This window comes from Triticum urartu, chromosome 7A, assembly GCF_056163025.1.
Source record: "Triticum urartu cultivar PI428250 chromosome 7A, HENAU_Tu73, whole genome shotgun sequence".
Classification (NCBI taxonomy): Eukaryota; Viridiplantae; Streptophyta; class Magnoliopsida; order Poales; family Poaceae; genus Triticum; species Triticum urartu.
Window position 1 is genome coordinate 141,315,378 of NC_141879.1, and position 22,007 is coordinate 141,337,384.

The 22,007-nt window shown below is 48.5% G+C and overlaps 2 protein-coding genes across 2 annotated transcripts; both read left to right on the forward strand.

Moving 5' to 3' along the window:
* The first annotated feature begins 11,280 nt into the window (after positions 1-11,280).
* LOC125520953 (growth-regulating factor 2-like) lies at positions 11,281-13,055 on the forward strand. Its single transcript, XM_048685992.2, has 3 exons — positions 11,281-11,792; positions 11,924-12,628; positions 12,732-13,055. Exons 1-3 carry the CDS (start codon positions 11,573-11,575, stop codon positions 12,737-12,739), a joined length of 933 nt encoding a protein of 310 aa, XP_048541949.2. The 5' UTR covers positions 11,281-11,572; the 3' UTR covers positions 12,740-13,055.
* A 7,417-nt stretch (positions 13,056-20,472) lies between these two features.
* On the forward strand, positions 20,473-21,524 carry LOC147958619 (uncharacterized). The gene is made up of 2 exons (XM_087532222.1): positions 20,473-21,052; positions 21,178-21,524. Exons 1-2 carry the CDS (start codon positions 20,473-20,475, stop codon positions 21,522-21,524), a joined length of 927 nt encoding a protein of 308 aa, XP_087388348.1.
* Positions 21,525-22,007: the final 483 nt, after the last annotated feature.

Consider the following 22,007-nt stretch of genomic DNA (forward strand, 5'->3'; position numbering starts at 1 on the left):
CGAGATCCCATCTTGGGACCTGTTCCGGAGCTCCGTCGGAGGGGGCATCGATCACGAAGGGCTTCTACATCAACACCATAGCCTTTCCGATGAAGTGTGAGTAGTTTACCTCAGACCTTCGGGTCCATAGTTATTAGATAGATGGCTTCTTCTCTCTTTTTGGATCTCAATACAAAGTTCTCCCCCTCTCTTGTGGAGATCTGTTTGATGTAATCTTCTTTTGCGGTGTGTTTGTTGAGACCGATGAATTGTGGGTTTATGATCAAGTTTATCTATGAACAATATTTGAATCTTCTCTCAATTCTTTTATGTATGATTGGTTATCTTTGCAAGTCTCTTCGAATTATTAGTTTGGTTTGGCCTACTAGATTGATCTTTCTTGCACTGGGAGAAGTGCTTAGCTTTGGGTTCAATCTTGCGGTGTCCTTTCCCAGTGACAGTAGGGGCAGCAAGGCACGTATTGTATTGTCGCCATCGAGGATAACAAGATGGGGTTTTGATCATATTGCATGAATTTATCCCTCTACATCATGTCGTCTTGCTTAAGGCGTTACTCTGTTCTCTTGAACTTAATACTCTAGATGCATGCTGGATAGCGGTCGATGTGTGGAGTAATAGTAGTAGATGCAGGCAGGAGTCGGTCTACTTGTCTCGGACGTGATGCCTATATACATGATCATACCTAGATATTCTCATAACTATGCTCAATTCTGTCAATTGCTCAATAGTAATTTGTTCACCCACCGTAAAATACTTATGCTCTTGAGAGAAGCCACTAGTGAAACTTATGGCCCCCGGGTCTATCTTCCATTATATTAATCTTCCAACACTTAGTTATTTTCATTGCCTTTTATTTTACTTTGCATCTTTATCATAAAAATACCAAAAATATTATCTTATCATATCTATCAGATCTCACTCTCGTAAGTGACCGTGTAGGGATTGACAACCCCTTATCGCATTGGTTGCGAGGATTTATTTGTTTTGTGCAGGTGCGAGGGACTCGCGCGTAGCCTCCTACTGGATTGATATCTTGGTTCTCAAAAACTGAGGGAAATACTTACGCTACTTTGCTGCATCACCCTTTCCTCTTCAAGGGAAAACGAACGCAGTGCTCAAGAGGTAGCAAGAAGGATTTCTGGCGCCGTTGCCGGGGAGGTCTACGCAAAAGTCAACATACCAAGTACCCATCACAAACCCTTATCCCCCGCATTACATTATTTTCCATTTGCCTCTCGTTTTCCTCTCCCCCACTTCACCTTGCCATTTTATTCGCCCTCTCTCTCTATCCTCCCTCTCTTTTCCGTTCGCCTCTTTTCTGTTTGCTTGTCGTTATGGCTAGTCCTCTATCTTCTCCGTTGTCTCCTGAGAATGAAGTTCTAAATTTTAAGCAAAGGGAGGGAGAAAATCTAAAAGATGCTTGGTATAGAATTTGCAATGCTCAAAATAGATCTACCAGGAAGCAATCTACTTCCGTTCTTCTTTGCAATTTTTATGTAGGCGCTACTCCTTGGTACAGATATATCCTTGATACCATTACCTGAGGGAACTTCTTGGGTAGCCATACTCTTGATTCTTATAATGCTATGATAGATTTGTTTGGCTCACCCCCTCTTTTGGTTAATGGAACTATGTTAACTTTGGAGCATGTAATGCAAAGACTTGAAATTATTGAGAATAAGGTTGCTACTGTAGAGTTAATTGAAAATTTGGATAAAAAGATCCACAACCGAATCGCTCAATATGGATCTAAAGTAGGAGTCACTTTGAAAAATACAAAAGAAAAGGAACCTATAGTTAATGAGAAAATAAATCAGGATTCCACTAGAATCGATAAACTTGAGGGTATTATTACCACCTTGGGAACTGCTTTTTCTTCCATAAAGAATAATCCAAGTCCTCCCACTAAAATTGCCAATCTTATGTATGTTCCTAAAAATAAGGGTGAATCTTCTAGTAAGGAAACTGCGGATCTCAAATCTATAAGTATTCATCCCAATCTTTTTGCTATCATTAAGGAACCATTTGTTACAAATGAATTTTTTGATCTTGTGCCTAAAAGTTTGATAATCAATAAAAAGAAAGAAATTCCTAAGGATGGTAGATGCCTCATTGAAGAATTACCTATCAAAGATGGCAATACCGAGATCTATCCTTACTTTTTATGCCTAGCTAGGGGCGTTAAACCATAGCGCTTGTTGGGAGGCAACCCAATTTTATTTTTATTCCTTGCTTTTTGCTCCTGTTTAGTAATAAATAATTTATCTAGCCTCTATTTTGGTAGTGTTTTTTGTGTTTAATTAGTGTTTGTGCCAAGTAGAACCGTTGGGAAGACTTGGGGAACGTCTTTTTAATCTTGCTGTAAAAAACAGAAACTTTAGCGCTCACGAGAACTGCTGCCATTTTTATTTGGAAAGTGATATTTAGTTATTCTTTTTGCAGATGATTAATAGATAAATTCCTCACGTCCAGAAATTTATTTTAGAATTTTTGGGGTTTCAGATCTTGCGCTAGCTACAGATTACTACAGACTGTTCTGTTTTTGACAGATTCTGTTTTTTTTGTGTTGTTTGCTTATTTTGATGAATCTATGGCTAGTAAAATAGTTTATAAACCATAGAGAAGTTGGAATACATTAGTTTTAACACCAATATAAATAAAGAATGAATTCATTACAGTACCTTGAAGTGGCCTTTTGTTTTCTTTCACTAACGGAGCTCACGAGATTCTCTACTTTAAGTTTTGTGTTGTGAAGTTTTCAAGTTTTGGGTAAGGATTTGATGGATTATGGAAAAAGGAGTGGCAAGAGCCTAAGCTTGCGGATGCCCATGGCACCCCCAAGATAATATAAGGACACCAAAAAGCCAAAGCTTGGGGATGCCCCGGAAGGCATCCCCTCTTTCGTCTACTTCCATCGGTAACTTTACTTGGAGCTATATTTTTATTCACCAAATGATATGTGTTTTGCTTGGAGCGTCTTGTATGATTTGAGTCTTTGCTTTTTAGTTTACCACAATCATCTTTTCTGTACACACCTTTTGAGAGATACACACATGATTCAGAAATTATTAGAATACTCTATGTGCTTCACTTATATCTTTTGAGTTATATAGTTTTGCTCTAGTACTTCACTTATATCTTTTAGAGCACGGTGGTGGATTTGTTTTATAGAAACTATTGACCTCTCATGCTTCACTTAGATTATTTTGAGAGTCTTAAATAGCATGGTAATTTGCTTAAATAATCTTAATATGCTAGGTATTCAAGATTAGTAAAAACTTTCTTATGAGTGTTTTGGATACTAAGAGAAGTTGGATGCTTGATGATTGTTTTGAGATATGGAGGTAGTGATATTAAAGTTGTGCTAGTTGAGTAGTTGTGAAATTGAGAAATACTTGTGTTGAAGTTTGCAAGTCCCGTAGCATGCACGTATGGTAAACGTTATGTAACAAATTTGAAACATGAGGTGTTCTTTGATTGTCCTCCTTATGAGTGGCGGTCGGGGACGAGCGATGGTCTTTTCCTACCAATCTATCCCCCTAGGAGCATGCGCGTAGTGCTTGATTTTTGACGACTTGTAAATTTTTGCAATAAGTATGTGAGTTCTTTATGACTAATGTTGAGTCCATGTATTATACGCACTCTCACCTTTCCATCATTGCTAGCCTCTTCGGTACGGTGCATTGCCATTTCTCACATTGAGAGTTGGTGCAAACTTCGCCGGTGCATCCAAACCCCGTGATATGATACGCTCTATCACACATAAACCTCCTTATATCTTCCTCAAAACAGCCACCATACCTACCTATTATGGCATTTCCATAGCCATTCCGAGATATATTGCGATGCAACTTTCCACCATCCCGTTTATCATGACACATTCATCATTGTCATATTGTTTAGCATGATCATGTAGTTGACATAGTATTTGTGGCAAAGCCACTGTTCATAATTCTTTCATACATGTCACTCTTGGTTCATTGCATATCCCGGTACACCGCCGGAGGCATTCATATAGAGTCATACCTTGTTCTAGTATTGAGTTGTAATCATTGAGTTGTAAATAAATAGAAGTGTGATGATCATCATTTAATAGAGCATTGTCCCAATAAAAAAAGAGAAAGGCCAAAAAAAGGAAGGCCCAAAAAAAGAAAAAAAGAAAAGAAAAGGGACGATGCTACTATCTTTTTTTCCACACTTGTGCTTCAAAGTAGCACCATGATCTTCATGATAGAGAGTCTCTTTTTTTGTCACTTTCATATACTAGTGGGAATTTTTCATTATAGAACTTGGCTTGTATATTACAACAATGGGCCTCCTCAAGTGCCCTAGGTCTTCGTGAGCAAGCAAGTTGGATGCACACCCACTAGTTTCTCTTGTTGAGCTTTCATACATTTATAGCTCTAGTGCATCCGTTGCATGGCAATCCCTACTCCTTGCATTAACATCAATCGATGGGCAGCTCCATAGCCCATTGATTAGCCTCGTTGATGTGAGACTTTCTCCTTTTTTGTCTTCTCCACATAACCCCCATCATTACACTCTATTCCACCCATAGTGCTATATCCATGGCTCACGCTCATGTATTGCGTGAAGGTTTATAAAGTTTGAGATTACTAAAGTATGAAACAATTGCTTGCCTTGTCATCGGGGTTGTGCATGATGAGAGCATTCTTGTGTGACGAAAATGGAGCATGACTAAACTATATGATTTTGTAGGGATGAACTTTCTTTGGCCATGTTATTTTAAGAAGACATAATTGCTTAGTTAGTATGCTTGAAGTATTATTATTTCTATGTCAATATTAAACTTTTATCTTGAATCTTTCGTATCTGAATATTCATGCCACAATTAAGAAGAATTACATTGAAATTATGCATAGTAGCATTCCACATCAAAAATTCTGTTTTTATCATTTACCTACTCGAGGACGAGCAGGAATTAAGCTTGGGGATGCTTGATACGTCTCCAACGTATTTATAATTTTTGATTGCTCCATGCTATATTATCGTCTGTTTTGGACATTATTGGGCTTTATTATACACTTTTATATTATTTTTGGGACTAACCTACTAACCGGAGGCCCAGCCCAAAATTGCTGTTTTTTTGCCTATTTTAGGGTTTCAAAGAAAAGGAATATCAAACGGAGTCCAAACGGAATGAAACCTTCGGGAACGTGATTTTTGGAATGAACAAGATCCAGGAGACTTGGACCCTACATCAAGCAACCAACAGGGAAGCCACGAGGTAGGGGGCGCACCTACCCCCACCCAGGCGGGCCCTCCACCCTCATGGGCCCCCTGTTGCTCCACCGACGTACTCCTTCCTCCTATATATACCTACGTACCCCCAAACGATCAGATACAGAGCCAAAACCCTAATTCCACCACCGTAACTTTCTGTATCCACGAGATCCCATCTTGGGGCCTGTTCCAGAGCTCCGCCGGAGGGGGCATTGATCACGGAGGGCTTCTACATCAACACCATAGCCTTTCCGATGAAGTGTGAGTAGTTTACCCCAGACCTTTGGGTCCATAGTTATTAGCTAGATGGCTTATTCTCTCTTTTTGGATCTCAATACAAAGTTCTCCCCCTCTCTTGTGGAGATCTATTCGATGTAATCTTCTTTTGCGGTGTGTTTGTTGAGACCGATGAATTGTGAGTTTATGATCAAGTTTATCTATGAACAATATTTGAATCTTCTCTGAATTCTTTTATGTATGATTGGTTATCTTTGCAAGTCTCTTTGAATTATTAGTTTGGTTTGGCCTACTAGATTGATCTTTCTTGCAATGGGAGAAGTGCTTAGCTTTGGGTTCAATCTTGCGGTGTCCTTTCCCAGTGATAGTAGGGGCATCAAGGCACGTATTGTATTGTTGCCATCGAGGATAACAAGATGGGGTTTTGATCATATTGCATGAATTTATCCCTCTACATCATGTCATCTTGCTTAAGGCGTTACTCTGTTCTCTTGAACTTAATACTCTAGATGCATACTGGATAGCGGTCGATGTGTGGAGTAATAGTAGTAGATGCAGGCAGGAGTCGGTCTACTTGTCTCGGACGTGATGCCTATATACATGATCATACCTAGATATTCTTATAACTATGATCAGTTCTGTCAATTGCTCAACAGTAATTTGTTCACCCACCGTAAAATACTTATGCTCTTGAGAGAAGCCACTAGTGAAACCTATGGCCCCCGGGTCTATCTTCCATCATATTAATCTTCCAACACTTAGTTATTTGCATTGCCTTTTTATTTTACTTTGCATCTTTATCATAAAAATACCAAAAATATTATCTTATCATATCTATCAGATCTCACTCTCATAAGTGACAGTGTAGGGATTGACAACCCCTTATCGCGTTGGTTGCGAGGATTTATTTGTTTTGTGCAGGTGCGAGGGACTCGCGTGTAGCCTCCTACTGGATTGATACCTTAGTTCTCAAAACTGAGGGAAATACTTACGCTACTTTGCTGCATCACCCTTTCCTCTTCAAGGGAAAACCAACACAGTGCTCAAGAGGTAGCAATGCGCCACCATCCCCTCCCGCACCATCCCCCACACATGTTGATGCGCCACAATCCCCTCCAGCACATCACCCACACATACTGATTCATCACCATCCCCTCCATTGTCCGCATCATCCGCTGCGCTGGACATACGTGTTGCTCCTCTTCCCATTCGCACTGTTCCCACTATTCCCTCAGTCAATGACCGTTCTGTGCGCACTCGTTCCAAATCAGGTTTTCGTCAACCCATAGATCGTCTTAACCTTCACGCCACCTTGTCCTTGTCCCAGGTTCCCAAATGTTACAAAACTGCACTTCTTGATCCTAATTGGGCTGCAGCTATGCAAGAAAAATATTCGGCCCTTACTAAAAATAATACTTGGCAGCTTGTTCCTCGTCCTTCCAACAGCAATGTTGTCTCCGGTAAGTGGGTGTTTCGTTAGAAGTTTCACTCCGATGGTACTCTTTCTCGCTACAAAGCACGTTGGGTATGTCGCGGCTATTCCCAATAACATGGCATTGATTACGATGAAACTTTCTCTCCTGTAGTTAAGCCTAGTACCATATGCACTATTCTCAGCCTTGCTGTCTCCTCCACCTGGCCTATTCACCAATTAGACGTAAAAAATGCCTTCCTTCATGGTTCTCTCCAAGAGACCGTCTACTGTCAGCAACCTCTCGGTTTTGAAGACCCTTCTTATCCAAACCATGTTTGTCTTCTTCAAAAATCTCTCTATGGTCTCAAACAAGCTCCACGTGGGTGGTTTCAATGCTTCTCTTCCTTTATTCAAACCATAGGTTTTGTTTCCTCTCTTTCTGACGCTTCTCTCTTTGTCTATCATCATAATTCTGACATTGCATACTTACCTCTTTACATTGACGATATCATTCTCACTGCTTCTTCTCAAACCTTTTTGGACCGCATCATTACTCATCTCCGCTCTGAGTTTTCTATGACAGATCTTGGTCTTCTTCATCATTTTTTAGGCATTGCAGTGATTCATGATTCATCGGGTCTGTTTCTTTCCCAACGTCAATACATCCTAGATCTTCTCAACCATGCTGGTATGCTAGACTGTCATCCTTCCCATACTCCTGTCGACACTAGTTTCAAACTTTCTGCCAATGGTGATCCTTTCAATGATCCTACTCTTTATCGTAGTCTTGCTAGTGCCCTTCAGTATCTTACCATTACTCATCCTGAAATTTCTTTTGTTGTCCAACAAGCTTGTCTCTATATGCATGATCCTCGTATACCTCACTATAATCATATCTAGTGCATCCTTAGGTATCTCAAAGGTACTCTCGACCATGGTCTCCACATAAACAATTCTTCCCCTACCTCTCTCACCGCGTATTCTGATGCAGACTGGGCTGGTTGTCCCGACACTCGGCGATCTACATCCAGTTTCTGTGTTTTTCTTGGTGACAATTTGATTTCTTGGTCCTCGAAAAGGCAGGTAACCGTCTCCTGCTCGTCCGCTGAAGCTGAATATCGTGCGGTTGCACATGCTGTGGCTGATATGGTCTGGCTTCGTCAGTTACTCTCGGAGTTGCATTGACCGCTTGCACATGCTACCATTGTTATTGTGATAACATCACAGTTGTTTACATGTCCAGGAATCCTGTTCAACATCGCCGGACTAAACATATTGAGATTGATATCCATTTTGTTCGTGAGAAGGTGGCTCTTGGACAAGTTTGGGTGCTGCATGTTCCTTCTACGGCTCAATTTGCTGATATTTTTACCAAGGGACTACCATCAACATCATTTTGTAATATTCGATCCAGTCTCAACGTTGTCGAGCCTCTCGTTGATACTGCGGGGGGATGTTAGACTATTACTTGGCTCTCAAGTTATCTAGTCCTAGTCGTATTGTAATAGGTCTAGTTGGCTTGTAATCTCTTATATATACTGCTGCAATAATCAATCAACAATAGTTCTATTCAATCTTACAACGATGTTACTCATTTTCAAGCCTCTAGTTTGGATATATGATAAAAAGCACATATAGCATAGGCGTCTTTTTAGGCAATCCCTCTCTCTCCCAGACCTGTTGGATTGGGATCCAACCGTCCCACTTCAACTTGTACCTCAAGAACGCGACGAACAATGCATGAACCCGTTTTTCTTCTCCTCCTCTCCTATCCATGTCTCCGGGGGGTCATGTTTGTGTTCAATGACCAGACAAAGGCGTCACAGAACCCCACCTTGATCAATAAAGCTTTCCTCTTATATTCGCAATATCCAGATTGCAATCTTAGTTTCTTGCTTATTCTTCATTTGCCTGCAGGAAAACAGACCTTTGTGGTCAGGTTGATCGTATCCGGCATGGTCAATAACCTCTTGGAGTTGGTTTAGAGATTGCTAAGGCGCGACGTCCTCGCACGATCGTAGTCGGATCGTCAAAGTCGACTTCCTCCAAAATGATAGCCACAATCTCATCAAAAGACGGGACACCTTTGCCTCAATCATACCGTTGGTAATGAGATTGTTGATTCCCCGTGGCTCACAGATTATTACAACAACAGGTGCAGGTACATGTAAAGTGATGTTTTGACGTGAGAGTGATCCATGTTTGCTTTTGGAGTTCTTCTTCTGCTACTTCTTCTTCATAGTCGATCATAGGATGGGTTCCCGATTGGCAGCCTGAGATTAGTAGGGTGGATATCGTTCTTCTTTTCATTTGATTTCATACGTAGTCGGATCCTGCTTTTCTGTATGCTGATTGCTATGTATTGATGTATTCATATTGTATCTTGTGGCGAGTGTTAGCCTTTATCTGGTATTCTCATTTATTCAGTACATGGTATATTGTAATAATGTCCACCTTGCGAAGCATCTCCGATATGCGCTTCCATCCTTGACGCGACTTCTGAGTTCCTTAAGGATAGGACCGCATATTGGGCATTACAGCAACAAGTTTACAGCTGCTTCAGATGAAACCGCAACCCAAACGAACAAGGCCATACTCTCAATACAACATCCACCGGAGAATTCAAAGAGTCCACTTGCGTTATTACTCATTTTCAAGCCTCTAGTTTGGATATATGATAAAAAGCACATGTAGCATATTGAATCTTTTTAGCCAATCCCTCTCTCTCCCAGACCTGGTGGATTGGGATCCAACCATCCCACTTCAACTTGTACCTCAAGAACATGACGAACAACACATGAACCTGTTTTTTCTTCTCCTCCTCTCCTATCCACGCCTCCGGGGAGGTCACGTCTGAGCCCTCACCAGCGACGCCATGACCAGGACGACATCATCGGCTCAAGCTCGGGCACTGTCCAATTTGAGAGGGGATCAAAATTATATGCCCCTCCCCAACCAACACATGTAAACCTCCGACTCCTCTCCACCTTGTCACTGGCTTCGCGTCACTCCTTTCGGAGGCTCCATCTTTGTTCCCGCGCTTCACTGGCGCTCACGACGAAGCTGCTGTCTTTAGCATCAGAGCTTCACCCAGAAATCAATGGTCACAACAAAAGTGCCCTTCTAATTCCGAGCTCAAATGCTCCTGCTGTGAAGAGTAAACTCAGAAAAAGTAGAAAAATAACCAAAATAATCTGATTTTTTACAATAAACATTGCTTAGTTTTATAAGCGTAGGCAAATTTCATGATGAAATCACATTCAGAAGGTCTAGGGAAAAATAACAAAATTAGCACTTCAAAAGAGTAGGGCGTTTTGGAGCCATGGAGGCCAATTTTTTTTTTTGAAAAATTCAAAATTCTAAGCTCTCATTTTAATAAAATCTGAAAAACATGTACAAGTATACAAGGATGTGATGTGTATGAGTGTAAAATTTCAGGATGAAATCCCTTGAAATGTGTTATGTGCAACCAAAAAAATCGTGGACTTTGAGGATGAATAGTGCATGTACTAATAAAAAGCCCCCTTTTTTGTGTAGCGCTCATTTTAGTGTATTTCATCATGAAAATTTACACGTTTCTACATTATGTCTCTAAGTGTGTGTTTTGTTTCCAAATTTTCTGAAACATACAAGTATGAATTTTGATCATTTCAAATTCTGCCTTCGTGGAGGCCGAACTCCATTCAGCATTTTTGCTTCAAAATGCTTTTAAAAATAGTCATTTTGAAGCATCAATTTCATTCTCAGAGTAGTAGTAATGTTATTTACTCACAAAACTTTGCGTGTACATAAAACATTGAACAATGTTTGTTAAACTTTTCAAAAAACTTACTATTTATTTCAATTTAGCTTTTCACGGGACGCATTTGAGCCCGGTCGCAGAAGCCTTCTCAAGCCAAGTGAAGAATCGCAACTGCGAGGGAAACAAATAATGAACGGGGTTCGTGGCCTCCGTCCCATGGCTACCGCGGCAAAGTGCAACAGGAAGAGCAAAGAGCATCTGCCGTGCCACCCGACTGACCGTCCCGGCCCGCGCTGACCAGTCCCATTTCCCACCGCTTTGCCAGCCCCCGCCCCTCCTCCAAAGTTGAAAACCTGCCACCCTTGCGCCCAGCCTGGGTGCGCTGCGCTTGCCCGCTCGCACGGCGCCAGCAGCAGAGCAGGAGCCCCGCCCGCGCGAGTGGTTTCTTTCCTCACCCACGCGCGCGGCAGTGGCAGCGGCAGCGTCAGGTGCCAGCGGCCTGCGCTGCCGCTGCTCCCACTGCGACTGCGAGCGCAGGCCGCGGCATGCAGGCTCTGCGCCCTGCCTGCCTGCCCTGACCTCAACACTGGCCGAAGTGACCCATCCTCTGCGCCACCACCTCACCTTAATTCCCAGCAGAGCCCAACCCCACCCCCGCACCCACACCCACCTGACACGCCCTCATATGTGTCACCGCCCAGCCCAGTCCTCCTGACACACGCACAAAGCTGCAGTAGTCGCGGCGAGCATTGAACACCCCCTCACTCACTCGCTCACTCCCATCATGGCTCTGCCTCTATCCACCTCGAGCTTAAAGCCTAGCACGAGCCACGACTTGCCTCGCCGAGTGAGTGTGAGTGAGCTCTTGCTGTGGTAAGTAGCGCTCGCTTCGTGCTGTGGTTGGTGGCGGTTGGGGTTGTAGGCCGGAGAGAGAGATGATGCTGGGAGGGCACGGCGGCGGCGGCGGGAGGTGCCTGTTCACGGCGTCGCAGTGGCGGGAGCTGGAGCACCAGGCGCTCATCTACAAGTACATGGCCGCCGGCTCGCAGGTGCCCCACGAGCTGGTCCTCCCGCTCCGCCACCGCGACGCCGCCGCCTTCGCCGCCATCGACACCGCCCCCTCCCTCGCCTGCTACCCTCCTCCGCAGCCCTCCCGTACGTATATATCCATCCGATCTACTCCTAGTATCTTGCATCGTTCGTTTGACTGGTCGTCTGCCGTTCGTTTGATCTAGTAGTAACTGACTGTGATGCATGCATGGGTGGCGTTTCTTGCTTGTGTGCAGTGGGGTGGGGGCTCTACGGGGCGGGGGCGCAGTACGCGCGGAAGCCGGAGGACCCGGAGCCCGGGCGGTGCCGGCGGACGGACGGCAAGAAGTGGCGCTGCTCCAGGGAGGCGTACGGGGAGTCCAAGTACTGCGACAGGCACATGCACCGCGGCAAGAACCGTTCAAGAAAGCCTGTGGAACCGATGAGCTCCTCCTCCTCCGTCTCCTCCCCGGCCGCCTCCTACCGCCAGACCACCCTCTCCATGTCGCCCCCCACGCCGGCCGACACGCCCAGCTACGGCCACGGCCACCTCCGCGCAGCTGCTTCTCAGAGCCAGATAAACCCTCTCCAGCTCCACCTCGACACCCCGTCGCCCCCGCCGTCCTACCACAGGTACGCGCCGGCGCAGCAGTACGGGGGCTCCTTCTTCCCGAACAGGCAGCAGGTGCAGGAGGAGGCCGAGGCGGAGGCGAGGCGGCGGCAGCACTTCCTGGCTCTCGGCGCCGACCTGAGCCTGGACAAGCCGGACGCCACCACCGCGGCGTCCTCGACAACCGAGGAGAAGCCGCTGCGGCGCTTCTTCGACGAGTGGCCGCGCGACGGGAACGCCGTCGAGGGTCGGCCCTGGAATATGGGCCACCGGGACGAGACGCTGCTCTCCATGTCCATCCCCACGACGACGGCCTCGCACCCCGACCTCGCCGCCTACCGCCACCACAACGGTACGTTCGCGTGAAAGATCCATCTATCGATGCAGCTCGATCCACCTAGTCACTTTTACTACATGCAGCGCATTCTTCTGATCGATTTTTTCTGCACCAGCAGATGAATAATCAACCAACCGGCGGATCCCGCTGCTGCAAGAACGCTGCTTCTCCAGTCCAGTCCAGTCCAGTCCAGTCCTTCTGCGCTCCGTCAGAGGAAACGAAGTGATCGACGAAAACCTAGTGCTAGTACCTGGTGTGATATTGTATCCGGTCGATGTTAGGGCCGTTTGTTTCCGTGCAATTTTTCCGTTTGAGCGTCCAGAGCAACCCGACTTCATCCGTGCTCCGTCCATGTGAGCTCCAGGTCTAGTCTAGACTCTAGAGTGTAATAGGAGTACTGGTGCTACTGTAGTCAGGGCACTGGCGCCTTTTTATTTCGTTATATCTTGCTTGCACGCTTCAGCCTGCTGCCGCGGCCACTTCATCTTCTCTGCCTCCCATGGCTTGTCAAGTCTGCTGATTTGACTCCAGCATCGTTGCGCAGCGCGGCATGACTCATCGCTCAGAGATGCGCGCCAGTGCCATGCTCTCGTGCAAGCGACGGGAGCATGTGAGCGGGGACGAATCCCTGTCATCGTCTTTGGAGAAAGAAACAAGGCGGACCCTGCGCGCGCTCTGGCGACGTGCACGTGAGGGGCTCTCTCGCTCGCTCGCTGACGGCGCCACGCCGTGGTTGCCGCTGTCGGGGCGCGGCTTGGCAATGGCGCAGGGTCAAGAGGCCCGCCTTGCCTCGCGCAGGTGAGGCCATTATTCCACTGCCTATGAATGATGCTCAACCGGCAGCGGCCAGCCTGACGCCTCCCGGGTACCTCGATCGCCATCACCCTACGTACTTGTTCGGACGCCTCGCTCGTGTCTCGCTCTCGTGCCAACTGTAGAGCATACACAAGGCAGTTTGATATTTCTTGGGCAGAATATAGGCCAAAATCACTGTTTTAACCTTTTCAACAATCTTTGCCACAAAGTGAACTCGGCATGAAAGTATTTCACAATCTGACCCTTTTAGCAACATCATAGACCGTGGTGTTTCTTCTTCATATAAAAAGAAACGCCGGAGTAGCTCGTGTTTTAAATCCACATCTAAACGTCAAGCTAGTTAGCGTTTTCGATCCACATGGAAACGCCAAGCAAGTTGGCGTTGCTACCCAGGACGAAACGCCACGTGTTAGCGCCCCTAACGAGAGGGACCCAGTGGGCAGCAACCACAACAACTCTACAGCTGCCCGGCGGCCCACACGAGTCAAGCGGCCTAGACCGCGCACCCACGGGCCTGAATGGATCAACTAAGCCCGCGAGTACGACTACTTCAGGAAAGACGCACGAAGAGCACACCATCCAGTGGGTCAGGACGAATCGGCGGCTACCTACTTTCCTCTTCCCCAACCCTAGTTCTTCCCCTGTTCATTCTCCATTCGAGAGCGATGCTCCTGTAATCGATTTGTACTAGCTACTACTTCGGAGAGCAACAGTAGATCGATTCCCTCATCCAGTCTCTAACATCTGGTATCAGAGATCCAGCCACCACACACCTCCACCCCGCTCTGGCGAACCTCATGAGACAAGAGGGTTGCGGCACGCGCGTGAAGCCATGGATCCGAGCGTCTCCGCCTTTCTCACTCACTTCGAAAACAAGATCGAGGCCGCCATCGACGGGCTGACCAAGGCTCAGCAGTCCGCGGCGACGAAGATCGACGACCTTCTATCATGGCGTCCCGGTCTCGAGCGCCGAGTGGCGGATCTGGGCGACGCGGTCACAGCACTGCAACGTGCACACGCGCCGCCACCAGTTCGCTCCGGCACGGATCCGGTGCATGAGAGCACTGAAGAGGGGTTCCATCGTCAAGGGGCCGATGGCCACGGCGAATTCCAGATCAAACGGGGGCCATCAGCGGCGTCCCTCACGCCGCCGCCGCCGCTCCCGGCTAACGGTACGGCCACGATTCCCATCTCCCCAGTTTCGCTGTCTCCGTTTTCGCATGCCAGTCAAATGCTCACCGGCCTTGGCTAGGCACACCCCTCTATTTCCTTTCCGCAGTTCTCGGGCGAAAATCCTAATCTATGGAAAACCCTTTGTGAGCAGTATTTTTTCCATGTTTGGGATTGTGCCTTCGTTTTGGGTTCCTATGGCATCTCTGAACTTTTCAGGGCCAGCGGCAATATGGCTGTAGTCCATCCAGCGTCGTCTGGGCGAGTTCGATTGGGACTCGTTCACTGCTGTGCACGCGGTTCGGCCGAGATTGTCACCAAACTCTCATTCGGCAGTTTTATTCAGTTCGCCAAACCACTACCGTGGCGGATTATATTGAGAGATTTGAGTCTACCATCAACCACTTGAATTCATACTCTGAATCAATTCATCCTTACTATTTTCTCACCCGTTTTGTCGAGGGCCTGAGGACGGACATCAGGGCGGTCGTCATGGTGCAGCGACCCCCTGACCTGGACACGGCGTGCGCGCTCGCGCAACTACAGGAGGAGGTGGCGGATGGAGCGCGGGGACACCCACCACGCCCACCAGATGCGTCTCCAAGGGCAGCAGTGCCATTGCCACTGCCCCCACCTCCGATGCGCCATCCGACCCCTACGATCGCCACCGATCGGCGCGGAACTGACGCCGCGTGCGCGGACTCGTCCAAGATCAAAGCGCTGCGGGACTATCGACGCGCCCGGGGCCTCTGCTTCAAGTGCGGTGAGAGGTGGGGGCATGATCACGTGTGCCCCACCGCAGTCCAACTGCATGTCGTCGAGGAGCTCCTCAACATGATCGGCCTCGACAACTTCATCGACACCAAGATCCCACAAGATGAAGGCCCGAATGACACGGTCATGGCAATCTCTTTATCTGCCGTGACTGGGGGCGTCTCGGCCAAGGCGTTTCAGTTGCGTGCCTGGATACAAGGGCGCGAGGTACTCCTCCTCATCGACTCAGGCAGCTCCAACTCTTTCATCGACGAGCAACTGGCCACAACTCTCGTCGGGGTCCAAGCAATGGCCAAACCAGGCCGTGTTCGTGTCGCGGATGGCGGCGAAATGGTCTGCTCAACCTACATTCCACACTGTGCGTGGTACGCTCAAGGGCATGAGTTTTTCACGGATCTGAAGGTGCTTCCTCTCAGTACCTATGATGCCATCCTAGGGATGGACTGGCTGGAGGAACACAGTCCCATGACCGTTGATTGGCGCGCCCGTTTCATCGAGACAATCACCCCAGTAGGACCGATCCGGCTGAATGGACATGATGCAGCTTCGGTTGTCTGTGAAACCATCAACAACATCCAATTACAGAGTCTCTGCAGCAACGGGGCTGTCTCGCATATCATACACCTATGTATGATTGCACCAGACCAGGAGTCAACTGCACCTGTTTCGGACTGCATTCAGAAAGTGGTCGATGACTTTGCGGATGTTTTCTCTGAACCAAAAGGCCTTCCCCCGCGGCGTGCTTGTGATCACAGAATACCGCTCATCCCTGGAGCACAACCAGTCAACGTCAGACCTTACAGACACAAGCCAGAGCACAAGATAGAGATAGAGAAACAAGTCAAAGACCTGCTGCGATCAGGTGTGATACAGAGAAGCACAAGCCCATTCTCCTCACCAGTCATTTTAGTCAAGAAGAAAGACGGAACATGGCGACTATGCATCGACTACCGTCAACTCAACGCTCTCACAGTGATCGCCAAGTTTCCGGTACCTGTCATTGAGGAACTCCTGGATGAACTTCGCGGTGCATCTTGGTTCTCCAAACTTGACCTTCGCGCAGGCTATCATCAAATTCGCTTGGCTCCCGGAGAGGAATACAAGACAGCCTTCCAGACGCACCAAGGCCATTTTGAATTCAGAGTGGTCTCGTTTGGCCTCGCAGGTGCGCCGACCACTTTTATTGGAGCGGTCACCACCACTCTCAAGCCTGTCAACCGTGTCTGTGTTCTATTGTTCTTCAACGATATTCTCGTCTTCAGCGCAACACTCCAGGAGCACGTCGATCATCTGAGGCAGGTGCTTACTCTCCTCCGCAGAGACTGTTGGAAGGCCAAGCTCAGCAAGTGTGCCTTCGGTCAGCAGCAGATTTCCTACCTGGGGCATGTCATCAGCTCGGAAGGCGTCGCTACCGACCCCTCCAAAATTGCAGCAGTTAGCAACTGGACAGCTCCGACAAACGTCAAAGAGGTTCACAGCTTCCTGGGGCTTGCAAGCTACTATCGAAGGTTCGTCAGAAACATTGGTGTGATCGCACGTCCTCTGTTCAACCTGCTCAAGAAGGGGACTCCTCTTCTCTGGACCTCCACAACTGAAACAACATTTCAAGTCCTCAAACAGCAGCTGATTTCTTCTCCTGTGTTGGCTCTCCCTAATTTCAAACAAGCCTTTACAATCGAGACTGATGCGAGTGGCCACGGCATCGGGGCGATCTTACAGCAGCAGGGGCACCCGATCGCTTTCATGAGTAAAGCACTCAGCCCACGCTATCAGGGTTTGTCCACGTATGAGAAGGAATACTTGGCTATAGTCGTAGCCGTGGATCAGTGGCGTCCATACCTGCAACACGCTGAATTTGACATCCTGACCGATTAGAAGAGCTTGATTCACTTGGAGCAACAACGTCTGACAACCCCTTGGCAGTAGAAGGCGCGGCGTTCACTAAACTGCTCGGCCTGCGATATCGCATCCGGTACAAGAAAGGGATTGAGAATGCTGGTGCAGACGCGCTATCTCGTGCCAAGCCAAGCGACACACTTTTCTCCACCACGTCATGCAACCCCGCCTGGCTCGAGGATGTCACCAACAGCTACCACAGCAACGATCAAGCTTCGCGTCTGCTATCCCAACTTGCCGTTAGGGAAGACCCAAAAGGAAGATTCACCCTTCGGCAAGGGATAATCTACTTCCGAGGTAGGATTTGGCTGGGGGGAGCACTCATATACAACAAAGAATCATATCAGTATTTCACGACAGCCCCATCAGCGGCCATTCAGGGTTTCCCGTCACCTACCATCGCATCAGACGTCTCTTTGCCTGGCATCCATACAGTACGTTCGCTGTTGGTAGGTGTGTCAGCAAGCTAAACCAAACTGTGCCGCATCACCAGGTCTGTTACTGCCTCTACCAGTTCCACAATAACCATGGGATATGATTTTCATGGATTTCATGGATGGCCTTCCCCAGTCCAGCAAGTTCAACTGTTTGTTGGTGCTCGTCAACAAACGAACCAAATTTGCTTATTTCCTCCCTCTGGCTCATCCATACACCGCAGCTTTAGTGGCACAGCTATACATGAACCAGATCTACCGGACGCATGGTTTACCCAAAGCAATCGTCTCTGACAGAGACCCAGTCTTCACCAGCCATTTCTGGCAGGAGTTATTCTGTGGAGCAGGCACTGAACTCAGACTGAGCACGGCCAATCATCCGCAGACCGACGGCCAAACGGAACATGTCAATCAGTGCGTCGATACATTTCTTCGCTGTTTCACTCAAGCTTGTCCAAGAAGATGGAGTTTCTGGATCCCACTCGCTCAATTCTGGTACACCAACGCACACCATTCTGCTATACGCATGACTCCATTCAAGGCACTGTTCGGGTACGAGCCTGCACAACTGGGGATCTCTGCGGATAGTGTTTGCTCTGTGCCAGCACTGCAATCATGGCTGGACGAACGAGCAAAAGTTCAAGACCTGCTGCAGCAACATCTGAACAGGGCGCGACAACTCATGAAAGACCAAGCAGACAAGAAAAGATCTTTTCGAGAATTCCAAGTGGGCGAGAAAGTGTTCCTCAAGCTGCAACCATACATCCAATCCTCAGTGGCACCACGGGCGAACCACAAATTAGCCTACAAATTCTATGGACCATTCCTCATCATCAACAAGATCAATGAAGTAGCGTATAAACTGCAACTACCACCAGAAGCCACGGTGCACCCAGTTTTCCATGTTTCGTTGCTTCGCCGCGCCCTACTCCCTGGTTTGTTGGTCGAACCACAATTGCCTCATTGCTCTAATGATCTTGCTGTACCAATGGCAGTAGTGCAAACACGCTGGCGCAAAAAAAAACGAGGGTATGCAAGAACAAGTCAGGGTGCAATGGTCCAATTCTGCAACCTTGGGCACCACCTGGGAGGATAAGGCCAGCCTCATGGCGCGCTTCCCGCATGCAGAGGCTTGGGGACAAGCCTTATCTCAAGGAGAGGGGGATGTTAGCGCCCCTGACGAGAGGGACCCACTGGGCAGCGACCACAACAACTCTACGGCTGCCCAGCGGCCCACACGAGTCAAGCGGCCCAGCCCGCGCACCCACGGGCCTGAATGGATCAACTGAGCCCGCGAGCACGACTACTTCAGGGGAGACGCACGAAGAGCACACCATTCAGTGGATCAGGACGAACCGGCGGCTACCTACTTTCCTCTTCCCCAACCCTAGTTCTTCCCCTGTTTATTCTCCATTCGAGAGTGATGCTCCTGTACTTGATTTGTACTAGCTACTACTTCGGAGAGCAACAGTAGATCGATTCCCTCGTCCAGTCTCTAGCACCACGAGCAGTTGGCGTTTCTGTATCTGCATTTTTAGTTTCAGCCATGCATGTAGTTAGACGTGGATAGTTGTGCGTCTTTGTAGTCCAGAAGCTGTACGTGTGATGCGTACATGGCATGCAAAGCGAGCTGCGGAATATCGTCGTGCGAAGCGGCGTGTCTGGCGAGACGCGTGCTGCAGCGTGAAGCTGGAGTCAAAAGGCTGGACGGATAACTAGAGCTGGGATAGTCTGTTAGTTAGTTAGTGCATGATAGTTGCATGGTCGGGTCGTGAAAATCGTGAAGAGATTCCAGGACAGCCGGACGTGCGTACACGAAGGACTTGCTGTTAGTGGCCAGTATGGTAGCTGGGCATGTGTGCGCCCGTGTACTATTTAAGTTGTAATGCGGCGAGGACACGTTGTGCCAGGACTTCGAGAACCCAGCTTCCAGAGGAACGGCGCGGCGAGGAACCTGGACCCCGGGCAAGGCCGGCGGCAGTTTCTGCTACAAACGCCAAGGATCATGGCGTTTCCATGTGGATCAAAAACGCTAGCTAGCTGGGCGTTTGAATGTGGATTTGAAATGCGATCTACTCCGCGTTTCTATATGGAGAAGAAACGTCACGAGCTATGGCGTTGCTAAAAGGGTCAGATTGTGAAATACTTTCATGTCGAGTTCACTTTGTGGCAAAGATTGCTGAAAAGATCAGAACAGTGATTTTGGCCCAGAATATACGAGGGAGGGGATATGTGGCATGGAGGGCAGGGGCACGCAGATTGTGGCCCAAGACTCGGAAATCTGTTTGTGTTTATAACGTTTGCGCCTTGTATAAGATTTGAGTCTGTCTAGGACACATCTAGATGTGTCATAATTATGTCACATCTAATCTGATGTCTTTTATGTTTGTGGTTTATTTTTTTCCTAGTTTTTTTGGGTTCCTTGTTGTTGTGTATTTGTGAGAGTTTAGATGTGACATCTTTAGAAAACAGACATCTTTAGAAAACATCTAGATGTAAATTAGGAAAACTGATAATATTTGGTATATATATATATATATATATATATATATATATATATATATGTGTGTGTGTGTGTGTGTGTGTGTGTGTGTGTGTGTGTGTAAGAGCAACTCCAACGAGGTGCTCCCGACCGCTCGCCATGGATGACGCCCTCGATGCCGCCGCCGGCCTCGCCTCCCTTGCCTCGTCCGGCCTCACCTCCGCCCCTCCAGCAAAGGCAAGCCCTGCGCCCCTCGCAAGACCGTCGCGCCGCCCAAGAAGAAGCTGATGCCGGAGAAGCGGGTCGTGCAGTCGGTGAAGAGGAAGGGTCGGAAGCACGCAGCGGACGCAAGGGATGAAGCAGCGGCCACCACCGCCCTCGCCGCTGCCGCACAACAGGAGGACGCGGACGCCCGTGTCGCGACGGCAATGAGGGAGGCCCTCATCTACCTAGGGTTAAACCCTGGCCAGCACGGGCTCGTCAACACCGATGTGGTCGCGGCCAGCACCGGCTCATCCACGTTTCCTCGGATGGTGTTGCCAGAGTCGCCTCGCGCGTCGGCGACGCGCCCGATTCCCGGCTTCCACGTTTACCCGCAAGCCTCCCGACTCTCCGGGGAATGCTTGCCGGAGGTGAGCATGGTGGCTCCTTCCACGCCCGCGCCCACGCCCATCGACCTTAACTCCACGCCGGTGGCTGGTGGCTCGTTATTCGGAGGGACAAGGAAACACGCTCAGGAGATGCCACCCGATGTGCTCCCCGGTGCCCGCAACCTGTTCGACAGAATGCCGGCGGCTGCCGACGACGAGACGGCGAACCGTTTCATGGAGAACATCATCTTCGAGGGTGGTGTGGCGGTTGCTGGCAGTGCCACCGCGGCTGGCTACGATCACGAAGAGACCCAAAGCTAGGACGGCCGAGGGCCGTTCATGCCTGCGACCTATGATCAAGCTGGCATGCACGACGCCTTCATGCAAGATCAAGTCGGCCAGGCCTGGACGGCTTCCCGCTAGACCATGAGTTTCCGGAGGACTACGGCCTCGAGGAAGACGATGAGTTGGACATCGACGGGGAGGCTTTGTTTGAGGACGAGCTCACCAACCAAGCCGCTGGGGCGAAGCCAAAGCACAAGAGTAAGCGGACGAAGACATACACGACGGTCAAGGACAAGCTCCTTTGTGAGTGTTGGAGGAACATTGGGCAAGACCCCAAGGTCGGCGCCGAACAAAAGGCATCAACCTTTTGGATTCGTGTTGACCGTGAGTACCGTGAGCGCAAGAAGTTTGCGCCGTACCAAATGCAAAGCACGCGCGGGTGGTTGTCCATTTCGAAGCGATGAAGGGTGATCCAACAAGAGTGCAATAAGTTTTGTGCCACTCCTGAGAGCATCAAGGCACGCCCCATGAGCGGCATCGGCATGCAATACATGGTATGCATGCGGCCATCTTTGTTTTCATTCTGTTTATGCTTGTATGTCCATTTGCATACCCATTTGCCCATATGCTTGCATGCTATCCATCTGTTGGTGTTCCAAGCTTTGGAGGCTTTCAAGGTACAACATGAAGGCAAGTCCTTTAACCTATCCCATTGTTGGAGGGTCATAAACGGGAAGGAGAAGTTCAAGGCGCAATATGCCGCCCTCATGGCGGGTGGGGGAAAGAAAGCCATGGAGGAGGTTGGGGAGGGTGAGAAGCCACGGCCGCGGGGGAAGACCAACTCCAAGAAGGAGGACAAGCGGGATGCGGCATCCATCGCCTTGATCGCAACCGTGGAGGGCATGATGACCAAGAAGGACTCAAGGGAGGAGAAGCGCCGACAAGAC

What these genes read in the sequence shown, in the direction of transcription:
- LOC125520953 (XM_048685992.2), top strand. Translation starts at nt 11,573, where the DNA reads ATGATGCTGGGAGGGCACGGCGGCGGCGGCGGGAGGTGCCTGTTCACG. An exon ending in CCCTCCTCCGCAGCCCTCCC is followed by an intron (nt 11,793 to 11,923) that starts GTACGTATATAT and finishes GCTTGTGTGCAG; the next exon opens with TGGGGTGGGGGCTCTACGGG.
- LOC147958619 (XM_087532222.1), top strand. Translation starts at nt 20,473, where the DNA reads ATGCCGGAGAAGCGGGTCGTGCAGTCGGTGAAGAGGAAGGGTCGGAAG. An exon ending in TGGTGTGGCGGTTGCTGGCA is followed by an intron (nt 21,053 to 21,177) that starts GTGCCACCGCGG and finishes CAAGTCGGCCAG; the next exon opens with GCCTGGACGGCTTCCCGCTA.